We start from the raw sequence: 15,934 nt of genomic DNA, 5'->3' as shown, positions 1-15,934 counted from the left end.
TAGAATATGTAAGGCCTGTGTTTTGTGCCAAATTCATGCCAAAAATTGCCAGCAATGCAAAACCTTTCAGAAGGAGTTTCACAGATTGCAGCACCCTAGAGCAGATTTATGTGGAAGTCACAACCAGCTGCTCCAACTGATGCTGATGGCTGCTGCCTGGGCACAGTAGGCACAGAGGCACTGATAAAGGGCATCTCTGAAGCAGCTTTCATTGGTAGGAGTCAGCTTCAATATTTGGTAAAAATAAAAGTCTTCATACTGCAGATCCCCCTGGCAGCTGACCATGCTGCCTGAACCCAAGCACAGACTGCTGTGTGGATTTTCCTCAGCCTGCTAGAGCAGCTGTGTGAGTCTGTAGTTACATGTAATATCATGGCTTTGCAGGGAAATTCCCTATATGCTTTGGAAGCTGCATCACATCCTAAAATCTCAAGGTCTCACTGCATAACTTCTTGTTTGAGAAGAATCTGGAGTCAACCCAAAAAGTACCCACAGGCCTGCCCAAACACATGGCAAGGGTAGATAAAAGAGTAGGTCTGGCGTTTCACAGGAGTGTGATTTCTTTGTCACCTGCAAGTGGAACCCACTTGTTAATTGGTTTTTGCTGGCAGGTTCCCTGTTCCCGACCAGCATGCGCATCAGTGAAGAGGGACGCTTGGTTGTCAACTTCAAGACTGAAGCCCGGTTTCATGGTCTGTTTGTTATGTCCCATCCTGGTAAGTGTAACCTACCCTTTAGCAGCACTTCAGAAATAAAGACACCTTTCCCAAATTTGATACTAATCTTTTTTTTTTCTATTTCTGCTTCTGATAGCAATTTTTTTCGCTTTTTAGATACTATGCTCTTCAGATACAGATTTTTCCTCTGCTTGATATTTCTTACTTTTCATTGATGACTGTATTCAATTGTCAAACTTGTTGAAATATACTTTGAAATATATATTAATCTGATGGAAGGCAAATACTTCCACTGGATCAAGAGCTTGATTCATGAAAGATGAAGATCTAGTCCATTGTGTCCATTAGGAAACTATAGATATATGTTTTTAACATGATAGTTACAATTACTATTTACTTACATTTCCCTAGGAACTTAAAATTAAAAAATTTCTTTTCTAGCTTGAAGCTTTTCGAGGATATTTAGACCTTTTTCAGGGAGCAAGAAAAAGTCTTGTGTGAGCGTTGTATCATTCTGTTAATAGAGCACTCTTACTGACATTCAATTAATCATTGCTGAGGACCTGTTCCTGCAATTTAATCTGTTTAAACCCCACTGCCTTTATTCAGAGTAATTACAGGTGTAACACGCAGTCTATAGACATAAATCTGAGCATGAATGCCAGCCATGGAAAAGAATATCTAACTAAATTAAATCTGCTGAACAACAGTGAGAAGAGAAAAAAAAAATAGGAAATCTCTTCTTGTTTAACTCAGGTGTTTTTAACCCATAAAACTGCTTCATGGTGCTTCTACTTTTTCTCAGCTGTCCTCTGGTGTGTTTAGCTTTGCCTATAGGCAGAGACAAGTTTAAAACAGAAGGGATTATAGATCTCTGCCATTCCACTCTCACTGTTTTGACTGTCTCTTAAATTTATTCTTCATACAATTCTCGTTGTGTACAAAATCAGCTGCTGAACAGACACTTAAACAAGAATCAAGGAGGCTCAGCTGAGCTGACTGTAATTTATTTTATTTTCAGTTAATAAAACCCAGTGCCCTGTGAAGGTATTAACATCAGCTATGGCATTATGGTTTATGAGTCACTGAGAATGTTTTTCAGGCTCTGAGAGTTTGCAATGAAACACTAAAGGTGACAAATCTGTCTCTTTGGCATGCTTTTAGCTTCATCTCTAACTTCCATGGTTATGTCAGCTGACCACCCAGGCCTCACTTTTAGCCTCAGCCTCATCCGAAGTGAGCCAACCTACAACCTGCCAGTCCAGCAGTGGAGCTTCCTTTCAGACTTCGCGGTAAAACCTCACCCTCGCTAAGTCCTCCACTGCCCTGTTAGCTGGGGTGTTGGTGGTACAGCTCCCTCTCTCTCTGTGCCCAGGTTCGAGACTATTCAGGAATGTACACAGTGAAGCTGATAGCCTGCACCACTGCCCCACATCAGGAGTACAGCCTGCCAGTGATCTGCAATCCTAGAGAGCCCATCACTTTTGATCTGGACATCCGATTCCAGCAGGTAGCGTTCCAATCACATCTTCGTCATGTTTCCCTTCTAATTTGATTCCCATTTGTTGGTCTTGTAATGATAGTACTAGAAATTGAATTTCTTGCTAATAAACAAGGCATTCCTAAATTGGTGGGAGAGCACATACTCCTCTCCTGCTAAATAACCACTGGTTTAGGGGAAAGTTACTGTGATGCAATAGTAACATTTGGGAATTCTTTTTTTGTCTGTTACCTTTGGTAGCAAATAGTTTTATCAGGTAATTAGGAAAATATAAAACTATTGTCAGAAGGTTTTCATCTGATACAAAATCAGGGTTAGGTCTCTGGTATTGAAAGTGGAATCTCCAGAGGAAGATCAATTCAGTCCTAAGATATAACTTCTCTCACTGACTGTAGAGAGAAGTGTAGATAGGCAACACTGGTAAAATTATTATCTTTAAAACTCACAAAAGTGACCAAAACAAATCTGTTCCAATATGGTCCATATGGATCATATGGAAACATATGGTAACAGCCAAACAGCATACCTTTCACAAAGCCCAGCTGTAAAGCTCTGTAGCTGGGAAAAAAAATATGGAGAAATGGATTCTGCTGTAGAAAACATTGGTTAAAAAAAAAAAAAACAACTGGGGGTCATGTTGTATAGTTAAGAGAACATAAACTGCCAGCTTTCCAGGTTATCAAAAGGGCTACTGTGACCTTGGAATGTGTAAGGAGGAAATTATATAATTTCTGTTATTTGGAGCCAATACAGCTAATACTGGAACAGTGTGGCTGTGGTTTCATGCTCATTAATAGTATAGATTATGCTATTAAATCATCTTACAGAATAAATCCATATCAGTCAGGGGTACACAATCACTTTTCTGTTGACTTAGCCAGAGTACACAAGGGAATGTATGCAGTCTTTATGCTTTCATTTGGCTTTGTGCCACCTGTGGGAGAACAGATGATTCCTGAAAGGGCATTAAGTCCTGGCAAAGAAGAGAGATGATACATGATCTGATGTGAAACCTGCCTTCTCAGAGTTAACCACATTTCAACATTTTGGGGAAGTTTGAATGGAATGGGTGAGGGGAACTTATACTAGTTCAGCACTTCAGCCTTTGTTTGGCACTTCTAATCTACTTCTAGGGACTCTAAAGCAATCCATAGCAGTGCTAAACCACAACTTGTTCCTGATCATAGTATAAACAAGATATTGATATTTCAAAGGAAGGTCAAAAGATGTGCAAAAATCATTACAAAATAGGCAAAGTACCCTAGGAAGAGACCTAACTCTTACCTGGAAGTAGCCTACAAGTAAAAGCTATGGCTAAGAATTAGAACTGCCTTGGCATAAATAAATGGACAGTGTCAGGGTTATTATATAAGATAAAACAGTATATGGAAGTTTTATGTACATCAATTCAAAATATGCATAAGGTGTAAAGTTGCAACAACATCACAGATGATGGCCAGCTAAACTCCCATCACCAACAATTTTCAAACCAAGACCAGCTCTTTTTCTTGAGATACTCATAGTAAAAGGGGCTTGGGTTTTCTGTGGCCTGTGATAATTTTTCCATCTGATCACAGACTGAAACACATGTCCCAAAGTAAGTCCCAAAAAAGCAGCAGTACAATAGCACAAATTCAGTAGGCAGTATTGATCACTTAACCTCTAAGATTTTTTAGTCATCCTGTAAAACTGAATGAGCATTGGTATCCACTCTTTTACAAATAAGAAAAAAATACTGAAGGATCAGACTGAAGGATGCTAGCCCATATACTAGGGAACACCTGATACCTTGCACAGGCCCACTGCATCCAGTCCTCTGGTGCCCAGTGCTAGAAAGACATGGACTTGTTAGAGGGGTCAGAGGAGGACCAGAAAAATGGTCGAAGGGCTGATACACCTCCCCTGTGAAGAAAGGCTGATTTGGGGTTGTTCAGCCTGAAGAAGAGAAAGAGCTAAGGAAACCTTATTGTGGCCTTCCAACATATAAACAGGGCTTATAAGAAAGACTTTTTACCAAGGGATGCAGTAACAGGATAAGGGGAAACTGAAAGAGGGTATGTTTAGATTGGATGAAAATAAGACACTTTTTACAAAGATGGCAGTGAGGCACTGTCAAAGGTTACCCAGAGAAGCTGTGGATGTCCCATCCCTGACTGTATTCAAGACCAGGCTGGATGGGGCTCTGAGCAACCTGGTCTAGTGGAAAGTGTCCATGCCCATGGCAGAGCGGTTGAGTGATGATCTTTAAATGTGCTCTGTGACTCCATGAAATCACTGAGTGTATGTGTCACAACTGGACTAAAATTACTTTTGACTGCAAAATCTAATAATAAAATGATGAGGCGGGACAAGAGTGGTGTTCCCCAATTCTTAATGCTCTATCTCCATACTGAATTACCTTCTTCGGCTTTTTAATATGAAGCTTTTCATTTCCTTGGAAACTTTTTCTTCTAATTTCCTTCACAATTGTTTTCAGTGGTCACAAATGAGGAATCATATTAAGAATCAAGAAGAAAATATATTTTATGTTTCTCCACTAGTTGAACATTTTTTTCTTTTCTAACATGTATCACCTGCATATCTCCTTTTTCCTCTCTTCATGACCCCTGAGGAGTGAAGCAGGTGGCCTGGAATTCTAGTGAGGATTGTATTAACACCAGCTTACTCTAGGATTCCCTGAAAAAGAACAATATTCAACCTCCAAGATTTGGTTTATCCCAATCCTCTCAGCATCTCCTTTCTTTCAATGTGTATGACTGTTTCCTGACAGAAGCCCTTCCATATTCAGGATACTTGTTGCCGTGAGATGGACCAATCTCAAGAGTGCTCTGTTCCTTGAGGTACCAAGTATAACATGGGCTTTAATCCCATAGATGATCTGCAGTGTCCCCACATCATCCATATGCAGAGTTGATGAACATGTCAAATAGGCTGAATAAAGTGACAGCTATTCTTTTCACCCAGGAGATCCTCACAGACTGGTTTTTAAGAATTCTTATATAAAATGCCCGTGACAGTAATTACACTTAAACTACTGTATAAACAACACAACTGGAAAAGAGTTGTGCTCATCAAGTATTTGTGGAACTATAACCCAATGGCCTGTTTTCCTGGCATTTAGAAAGAAGCTTTCAAAGGGAATGGAATTTTTTACTTTTTGTTTTTTTTTTTCTTTGCAAAGGCTATGATGGTAGGGCTCCTTTTTCTGAAGAGTAGCACTCCATTTATAAAAAGGTTTGAGCTGTACATTCTTCTTGCCAGACCCTGTTGTTTTGATAGTTTTGGGATTCTATTGTGAAATGGACCCTTGTCCATGAGCCAGAAAGAATGTTTTCTTTGTTGTTTTCTTTCCTTCTTGTCCACACACTTATACATATATATACATAAATATACATATATATTTATCTTTTTTTATTATTTTAGTGTCCTCTTGTTATTTTTCCTATTTTCTTTTTTTTTTTTTTTCCGGATATATGTATCTTCTACTTTATTTCCTCAGGTACTTGCATCTTTTTGAACTTTAGGCCCCCCCAGTTCTTCTATTCATGGTATAATTTCCCTTTTATTATCCCATGTCACTTTATAGTTTGCCTTCTTTCTTGTTTTATGGTCCCATGAAAAACTTATTCTGGTAGTATTGATTAATTTTGTACTTTTCATGTAATCAAGGAAGGACCATAGGTAAGTGTGCCAAATATATAAAGAGAAATATTACCATAAAAAGATAAATAGTAGCATAAAAGATGTTCAAATGGTTTGGTGCATTTTCACATGCATGATCTGATATATCCTGCAGCACATTAGAAAAACTGATACTTGAAAATAAATCTCCAGCAATGTGTGCTTTCAAATATTGACAGAGGATCAGAAGCAGAAGTGGGACTTGTGTGTAAAAATGAAAATGGGATAGAGAAAACAGGCTGTGATAAGTCAGAGACTAGTTTTTGAGGGAAAAATTTTACTCATATTACCCCCACACATAAGTTGCCCTTGACACCTCCTTAGCTGGGATTGGGAAAAATGTGGCTGGAAGAAACAAACTTAGAATACTATCAAATATCACAGAGGCAGATAATCCAAAGGTTGTTTGCATATAAAACACATAGCAATATATGTCTAGTACCAAGAAATCTTTTGATTAAACTGTACTATTGCATATAGGTGGGCAGAGCTGGTAAGTAATGTACCGTGGGAGAAGATCATGCTTTGTTTTAACAGTTAAGGAGTTTAAAATCATGCTATGCTTTTTTCATTAAAAAGTCTTGTTGAAGAGCCTTATGCTTTTGTGATTTTAGGTCAGTGACCCAGTGGCTGCTGAGTTCAGCTTGAACACCCAGATGTTCCTGCTCTCCAAAAAGGCTCTGTGGCTCTCTGATGGCTCGATGGGCTTTGGGCAAGAAAGTGATGTTACTTTCTCAGAAGGTATAATTGTGCATAGATCATGCACGTTTAATTTGTGTTTCACACTATCAGGATCCTGTTTCTGTCAAAACAAGACAGGAGTAAGGGTTTTGTGCTTGTTGCACTAAGCTTCTTGACAAGGCTTTGTTAGCTCAGCCTCAGAGCTGTGCTAAATGTTCTGTCTAAACAGATGTGAACTATGTGCCCTGTTTACAGGGGATGTCATATACGGTCGAGTGATGGTGGATCCAGTGCAGAATTTGGGTGACTCCTTCTACTGTAGCATCGAGAAGGTCTTCCTGTGCACAGGAGCTGATGGATATGTACCCAAATATAATCCATCCAACACTGAATATGGGTGCCTTGCTGATTCTCCATCCCTTCTGTACAGGTTTAAGATTGTGGTAAGTGCTCTAATTCTGGGAGGATGCATAGATATGTATTTTAATTTTTTTTTTCTAACTTGTCTTCTATCCGAAACCCAGCTGTTCTTTAAAATGTTCTCAACAGCACCAAATATTTACTCAAGCTCCAGATTAACATGAAATGATGGAGGCATTATCTTGCCTTTTCCCTCCTGCTTCTATTCTTTGTCTTTCTGGGAACTACCTTCAGTAAGAGTTTGACCTAAGTTAGAATCTCAAGATAGGCTTTTTCTCTGCATTGTCCGTATCCACAGACCACAGAGAGAATTTCAGAAGACATGCAAGAGAAAGATTGCAATTTGTTTCATGTTTAGCCACCCAAAATCTAGTGTATACTGCAAAGTTAGTCATCCAGGTTGCCTCTGTAGTCCATAGGGAAAGAGAAATACCTCTAAAGTTGGCTTGGATGATCTAATTTCCTTCCTGAAACTAGCTATAGACTAACCCCAGGTAACTACAGACCTGATGCCAAACTTTTAGAGTTAACTTTAAGTAAGATGATTATATAATAAGGTAAACAAATTTATGTTACTGTCTGTTAATGAAATGAGATGTAACTTATTTAAACTGGGAAATAGACTTCTTACTTTAATTTGAGACCACATTTATGTATCTCTTTTATTTAAGAAGTGTAACTATGGTTGTTCACTAGTGTTTTCCCCTTTTATTCCAGAAAGGCAAGAGATTAAACAGAAGTTAGTGCAAGTCAGATGGGACCACAACTGCTTTTCATGTCTTTTCTCTTTAGTATTTCCCTAGACTGCATAAAACAGCATGTTTAAACTACACAATTTTTACATTGCAAGTAAATACTAAAACTGTTTTTCCTCAAAGAAATAAATCTGTTTTGCAATTTTTTTTTTTCTCTCCATGCAGGACAAAGCTCAGCCAGAGACACAAGCCACAAGCTTTGGAAATGTACTTTTTAATGCAAAACTTGCAATAGATGATCCCGAAGCAATTCCATTAGTTAAACAGCCAGGCTCTGATGGATTCAAAGTAGACTCAACTCCTTTGTTTCAGGTATGATTTCTGTAGCTTAGTAGCAAGAGTACTGAACCAAGGAAGAAACACTTGCACAAGTATTGTTGTTAACTATAATTCAAATTGAAACCAACAGAAAGATTTATTCTTTCATTGTCACTGGAATCAGAAAGATTTAATCTTTCAGATTCCAGTGACAATAAAACACAATTATAGATGCTTAGAAACTTATAGATATAAAATCTGGACCACTTATTAAAATGTTTCTGTTGGGATACTCTTGCTTTTCTCTTCTATAATTCCACAGGCTAAGCAGAAGTTATGCAAATTTTTCTTGTACATTTCTTTTAAAAAGTTAATAAGATTCTTGTTGCACAGCATTGTTTATTGTTTCCCATCTCACTTCTCAAAGACAAAAAATTTAAAATCATAAGCATTTATAGTATGCTTCATCAAAATCAAGTTGATACTCGGCATTTTCTGTACAATTCTTTCTTTGCATACTTGCACAGTGTGAAGCACTGAAAATCTTCACTGAGAATTGACAGCTAAAGGATACAACTACTTCTTAATTATATATAATCCATCAGCTGTGTGCATTCAGCCCTTTGATCTGTATAACCCAGACAAAAAGTTCTATCTTCACTATTTGTCTCTAGTATTTGCAAAACTGCATGCACAACTCAAGTGTATAAATTAGTAGGAAAAATATGAAGGAGACTTTGATTCTACTCCTGGACACTTCAGTATTAAAGATCCCATTGTAAGCAGTAGAGTATTTAACAAAATGGCCTATTTTAAAGTATAAAAAGAGTTTCAAATCAGCTCCCAGCAAAATGGAGTCTCATTTTTCATGTGAAAAATCCATTTCCATAGATAATAATGCCATGATTTTTGGTCCTCTTCCTGTCCAAAAACTGAGAATAAAAAAGTATATCCTGAAAAATACTTGGAAAGGTAAGAGTAAAATAGAAAATGTGTTATTTTTCAAAATAAGAAAACTGGGCTGCAGCCATTCAAATTAATCGGCGGTAGTTTTAAGACAATACTCAGACAAGCCTACTGGACCTTGTGGAAGCCAAACCTGGTATGTATCCAGGAAAGATGAGATAAATTGAAGGAAGGTAGTATCATCTCACACAGATTACAGGGACCCACACAACCCAGGGTGGATGAAATTTTCAGGGACCTGTGGAAATTGACTGTTCCAACACCCTGCTCAAAGCAGGGTCACCTAGAATGGGTTGCACCAGACCATGACCAATTATCTTTTGAACATCTTTGTGGAAGGACACTCCACAGGCTCCCTGTTCCAATGTTCAACCATCCTTGCAGTAAAAAATTTCTTTCTTATGTTTAGATGGAATTACAGCCAGGGCCTAATCACTTGGTAAGTTGGGCTTGGAAGGTCCTTTTCTGTGGCCCATCCACAGCTAAAGATACTTTGTATGGCTTCTGGTACTAATAGCACCAAAACCATGTCAAGGCCATAGCCTTCTTCATCTGCACTTAGTAGCCACAGAGTCTGATGAATGGAGACTAAACCCTCTGAAAATTTTAGCAGAAAATACAACTCTTCTGGTGCACATTGGCACAAAGTCAGGAGGCATCTGTGCATGATTTTGAAATTGCTTGTCCAGGCATTCAGTTCAGAACAGGGACTGATTTTTCTCTGCATTTAGCGTTGCCCATATTTAGTGTCTGTGTGTTTAAATGCAAAAAATGTTTCTTTCCAGGTGTCTTTGGGTAGGGAGTGGTATGTCCATACAATCTACACCGTGCGTTCCAAGGAGAACGTTAACCGTGGCATCGGTAAAAGAAGCGTGGAGCACCAGTACCACTCGCTCCTCAGTGCTGGGAACCCAGGAGCATCCCCATGGAGAAGGCAGAAAAGGGGAACTGAGCAGGCCCCAGAACTTGCAAGAGACATTGGAGTGGAGAGCAACCGAGGAACGAATATACAGCACATAGCCCTGGATCGCACCAGCAGGAAACAGGTGCCTCAAAGGGAGGTTGCACTCAATGGTGTTCTCCCCAGGGAACTGAATAACCAAAATGCAGGAATCAGCATAGTCACAATCATTGGTGGAGCTGCTGCCGTTTTCTTTGCCATCTGCTTAATTGCAATTATCATTTTGCTGCTAAAATGGAAACGAAATTCTGACAAGAAGGAAAGTACAAATGAGTCAGGCAGCAATGAACCCATGATGCTACCACATAATTACAGCAATGACAGTTCAGAGGTTTGATTCCAAGACCACAGTATTCAAGCCACAGTGTCCAGAGTGCCTCATAAAAGCTCTTGAACTGCACATTTTTAGCAGCAGATAATGGTGACTCATGAGGAGTTCATGTGTTTCTAGGTGTACTTGAAATTTGTTACCCTGAGCTCCTACTACCATTATGAGCAACAGAAGAAGCTGAACAAAACCTCCCACTTTGCATGAAAGGAAATGCTGATGTCCCTATACCATGCACTAATTTTAAGCAGCAATTCAAGGGACTGCATTGTAAGGGAGGGATTATTGTTGTGGGTTTGTATTTTTTGACATTTCAAAAGAATAAAAGAAGCTGAACAAAGGTGCTATATATCCTGTCTGCAATAAGAGAGGAGATCTCTTCAGAAACACATAATACTTGAGAGGAGGGATCTTCACACTCTTCTGTAAAATTTTGTACTATTTCTCACAAAGAACTCAATGTCTTCAAATAGTTTGAAAGGTGATGGAATGCCTTAGGCATGGATCTTCCATCCTGTAAGATTTTGACTTCTCTTGATCTGTACCAGTATTTTTTTTTTTGCTTATATGTAACTGAACTTTTTCCAAAGACAGCTAGATTATACAGCATATCATTATAAACAGTTGCATGTCACAGGATCCAATACATACTCTTTCCTGCAAATTCCTATTAATCTATTTAATCTGAGAATTTTTTTTTATTTATATAAATAAAGCCGAAGAATGCAACAAATCCAGAAAAAAATTTTGGTTTTCACTGAAACTAGATGCTTATGTCCTCTTAAGTTTATAATGGATCATGGAAATGTTGTAAGGTAAATTTTATTTCTTAGTGCATGTCAACTGCTGAGAAATGCAAGCATTAGTACAATAGTTAGATTCAAAATACAGAGGACAAGGTTCTGCTGAACTGAGCCTAGGAATCATGATATTGAATCCAGCATAGTTAGTTGTCATACTAAATAACAAAAAGAGAATAAAAAATTAACCTTTGATTGAATCATGTAGTATTTATTGCTGTATAATCATAGCACATTTTGACAAACATGCTGGGTCATTGTTGGGCGTTTTTAACAAGTGACTACTTCTGCAAGAGTAATTCTAATTTTCTCTCGACATTCTTGCTTTAGGTAACATGACAAGTTTGGATCAGCAGTGTCCTGTGTCAGTTTTTATCCAGACATGACCTGTTCTGTCCCTGTCAAATCCTTGGCTGTGAAAGCTATGTAACCTTCAGGAAACTGCCCTTTTTCTCACACTAGCATTTTATGTAACAAATCCTTTAAGTCATACAATTGTAGAATGGCCTGGGTCAGAAGGGACCTCCAAGATCATCTAGGTCCAACCCCACAGTCATGGGCAGGGACACCTTCCACCACACCAGATAACTCAAAGCCCCACCCAATCTTACCTTGAATACTTCCAGGCATGAGGCATCCAGAACTTCCCTGGGCAACCTGTGCCAGTGTCTCAACACCTTCATAGTAAATTTCCTCCTAATTGGTAAACCAACCCTCTTTTCAGGGTAAGTCATTACTTCTTGTCCCATTGCTACATCCCTTGGGAAAAGTCCCTTCACAGCTCTCTTGTAAGCCCCTTTCAGTTTCCCCAGAGCCTTCTATTGGCCAGACTAAACAACTCCAACTCTCTCAACTTGTCTTCATAAGGGAGGTGCCACAAACTTCTGATCATCTTTGTGGCACTCCTTTGACTCGCTCCATCATGTCCATGTCCTTCCGATGCTGGAGGCCCCAGAGCTGGATGCAGCACTCCAGGTGGGTCTCACAAGAGCAGAGTAGAGGGGTAGAATCTCCTCCCTCACCCTCACCCTGTTGGCTCTGCTGCTTTAGATGCAGCTCAGGATATGTTTGGCTTTTGGGTCTGGGAGTGCACATTGCTGTGTCATGTCCAGCCTCTCATCCACCAGACTCCCAAGTCTTTCTCAGCAGGGCTGCTCCTAATCCATTCTCTGCTCAGCCTTTATTTTTGCTTGGGATTACCCTGACCCAGGTGCAGGACCTTGCCCTTAGCCTTGTTGAACTTCTTCAGGTTTGCTCAGGCCCACTTTTCAAGCCTGCCGAGGTTCCCAGATGGAATCCCTTCCCTCCAGCATGTCAGCCACAGCACACCACAGCCGGGTGTCATCTTGCTGCCTTTGCACTTGATCCCACCATCCATGAGATTGTCAAACAGCACTAGAGGCAGTGGAGTTCTTAATAGAGTTGAACGACATAAAATCTGAATTAGGATGTTGAGATTATGCTAAGATGTCTTGTCCCTTCCACCACCACCATCTTGTGGTGGGTAGAGGCAGTCCCCAATACACTTGGCATTTGGTGTTCCAGGGGTCACATTGCAGAGATCAGTAAGCAGAGCAGGATGCAATTTGAAAGCAGCTCGTAAACACAGAATGCTGCCTCTGAACTTAAAAAAAATTCATCCAGAAGGCTTCCCAGCCTAGTTGTGGGGGTCAGTCAGCACAGATAGACCTGACCTAGTAATTCTGCACAGTTTTCCTGTGAGCCATAAAGACTCGGGAACATGGAGCTATACTGGCCTAGGAATATCTGTGCTGTGATTCATGGTGCTGTGTGAATATGCCCACAGAGAGACTCGTGCTGGTATCTCTTGCTCTGGATTTGTGTTCTTATGACTTCACTCATTTAATAGGATTTCATAAGCTTTTCAAAAAATTAGTCAGGTCAGAATCTGTCCCACTTTTTCTACGTTTTCTGAAAATGGTGATTAGACAGCTTAATTGAAGGATGTTTGCAGCACCCGAAGGGTCGAACTCCATTACTAAACTCTTGCAGTCATCTTTTATTTTAATTAATCCAAGTTCTAGCCTGAAACAATTATCCATAAGCCATGCCCAATGCTTTAGACCTTTCCCCCAGTCACCTCACATCAATTTGCTCTTGTAATGAAGTTTCTGGTTTTGTGATCCATGTATTATGTGTGCAAGATTGATCAAAGGCTTAACCCACAGATACCTTTTATATTTTGTAAGTTCACCACTAAGTTGCAAATGTACACTAAGATCAAACTTGCCTTTGTGCCTATGTGTGGCATCACTAAAAGCAGAATTTCTCTCCTAGAACCTGCATGTTTGGATAATAGCAGTTGATTCGACAGTAGAATGGGACACATGTAAATAATAGAACAGTTTAATATTTATGAAATGCCTGTTTTGTATAAGCAGAGATGACCTTTTTAAAAATATATATATAAAATACAGAAATTAGGTGTTTATCAATAAAGCTATTTTTCTGCTTTTATATTTTACCAGACCAAAATATCATTAAAGGTGCTTGCAGGCAAAATATTTTTTTAATTATTACTTGATTTTATAAAATCATGTCAAAACCCATGTATTCTACAAGCCAAATATTTAGCCCAGTAAACAACTTGATCACTGCTTTGAACAGTGTCTGATTAAAACTTTGTGAAATTTTTAGGTTTATGGGGATAATCAGACTACGTTTTTGTAACAATATATAAAATTATAGTGCAAAATTGTGATAACAAAGAAAAGGACAAAGCAAACACTAAAAAGTTGGACAAGCATGAGTAAGATTCATGAGTCAGATACCAAAGTCCTCTCCTCGGAAAAAAAAAAATCCCAGTGTTTTCTGTAAGGCATGCTGGATTTGTCCCATTCTTAAGAAATTGGATTTTTTACAATTCAGTGAACAATAAATACATTTGTAACAGCATGCTTCTTTCCTTTTTTTTTTTTTTTTTTTTTTTTTTTTACTATGGCTTCAAGGTTTCAGATTTCAGCAAGATGTTTTGGAAGCTTATTAGCATTTTTCCTTTTACTTAACAAGTGGTCTTGTTTATACTAACCTGAATAAGTGCCTCATTCCCAGTGATGTGCACAAATATTTTAATATTTATCTATCCAGGCAATAAACTGAGTATATTTTATATATATATATATTTAATCTATTTCCAGATTATGTATTCAATCCTCTTTTCCCTGGAGATACTTATTCTGCTAGTAATAATATCATTTGTTTAATCATTTATACAATAATTACTGTGTTTAAATTTGTTATCAAGCTGTCATATTTATTTGGAACAACTTTTTGCTGATGTCTATGGCTGTAATATTTGGAATTTGTATCAGGAAAAAATAAAACTACTTTTGTTTGTTTACTGATCTAAAGTTTGTATATAATTATCATGCTCTGGAGAGAGATCAGTAATGCAGTGTTACAAAAACCTTAAATTGTCAGATCAGTGGAACACAAATTTCCTGTGTTTGCAGTAAATCTTACTGCTTTGTTCCTCAACTGATTGTTTTCTGGTCCTGAAGGGTTCAGCATGGGTATTGTTATTTAATCTTTGTGGTTGCACTCATGGCTCAGAGAGGGATTTCTCTTTCAATTCCAGACCATCAGAAATCTCTAGATACCTGCAAGTCCTTTGTAGGCTGGATTGCCATGTTCCTGCGTGCAGGCTTAATTTTACTCATCTCACTGACAAGAGAAAGCAACTCTGCAGGGAGCAGATCCCTTGTTCCTGTAAGGCCAGTGTTGCCTCTTGTGCCAGGTCATCAGATTTTTTTGTAAGCGCTGACCTCTGACTTCTGCGTGAATTTAAGCAATCAGTTACCTCCTTTACTGTCAGAAAGGCCATATTTCATGGCTAGTTACATGAGTGACACAATATATTTACCAATTTACCTTGCAATAAGGAAGGACAAGCCTGCAGGCAGTGATTCCTGGTTTGCTACATGAATTCCCTTCTGCTGCCTGAACTTGCTTATGTGGATCATGCTCAGCAGTTACTTAGTCTGAGCTGAGAAGCCCTGTGTGATACCTGTGAGCTCTGGGTTGTGGCTTCTGCCAGGGATAATCAGACTAAAAGAGTTTCTGTCCTGCTCCAATATAAATAGTTACATATGTGTAAATGAATAAAGAGTCTGGTCCCAGAAGTATGGCATTATCCATAAATCAAAGGACATTAATTTCCCACTCCCAAGATCATCCACAGCAACCAAGTCATGTCCACACACATCCATGATCACACTCATATGGGCACTTAGTGGAAGAATTTTGGTACTCCTGAGGTGTTCAAGCATCTCTCAGCAGGTCCTGGATGACTTTTGTTTCAAAGCCCAAGCATAGTCCCATTTCAGCATCTTTACGAGTCAGGGTTTTTTTTAGTGTATCCTCGCTGTCTTTTGAAAGAATGAAAGAATGACTTAGCTCTTGCCCTGAAGGAATTCAACTCATCCCATGGAGTGCTTTAGCTTTGAAAGCTGCTCAGTAAATTACTCTTAAGGTTGCCTGTTTGAGTTAGCGGGGGAGGGGGGGGGGGGGGGGTGGAATTTATTATCTCAAGAGGTAATTAGTTCAGAATTTACCTTGCATCACTTTGCTTTGGTAAGTTACCACTGACTTCCACTGAAACTGAAGCAGGCCACTGGAAGATTCTTAAATAATACATCTTGTTTTGTTTCCTGGCCAATACCCCAGCATGTGCTGGATTCCTCTTACCCCATTACCTGCAGTTTCATGATGAAAGTTTTCCTGAGTGTAAGTTTACGTGTAGAGCATAAATCTGTAGCTGTCCAAGCAGAACTGCTCAGGTTAAACCAGTGCAACCAGAAGATCACATGGAATAATTGTCATCTTGAGTGTGTTTTTGACCACTTTTCTAGCAAAACTTCTTACTCAGCATGGAAGGCAAGATGAG

At 39.0% G+C, this 15,934-nt stretch overlaps 1 protein-coding gene across 1 annotated transcript in view; it reads left to right on the top strand.

Annotated features, from left to right (window-relative positions):
• FREM2 (FRAS1 related extracellular matrix 2) overlaps positions 1-10,296 on the top strand; it is a 118,512-nt gene extending 108,216 nt beyond the window's left edge. Inside the window, exons 18-24 of the mRNA XM_021526624.2 lie at positions 612-716; positions 1,842-1,969; positions 2,053-2,187; positions 6,474-6,600; positions 6,796-6,983; positions 7,881-8,027; positions 9,725-10,296. Of these exons, the coding sequence (XP_021382299.2) occupies positions 612-716; positions 1,842-1,969; positions 2,053-2,187; positions 6,474-6,600; positions 6,796-6,983; positions 7,881-8,027; positions 9,725-10,237 (1,343 nt within the window). The 3' untranslated portion in view covers positions 10,238-10,296. The remainder of the gene's footprint in view (positions 1-611; positions 717-1,841; positions 1,970-2,052; positions 2,188-6,473; positions 6,601-6,795; positions 6,984-7,880; positions 8,028-9,724) is intronic.
• Positions 10,297-15,934: the final 5,638 nt, after the last annotated feature.

This window comes from Lonchura striata, chromosome 2, assembly GCF_046129695.1.
Source record: "Lonchura striata isolate bLonStr1 chromosome 2, bLonStr1.mat, whole genome shotgun sequence".
Taxonomy (NCBI): Eukaryota; Metazoa; Chordata; class Aves; order Passeriformes; family Estrildidae; genus Lonchura; species Lonchura striata.
The sequence above is the reverse complement of the archived record's forward strand: the minus strand, read 5'-3'. Positions and strand labels throughout refer to the sequence as shown.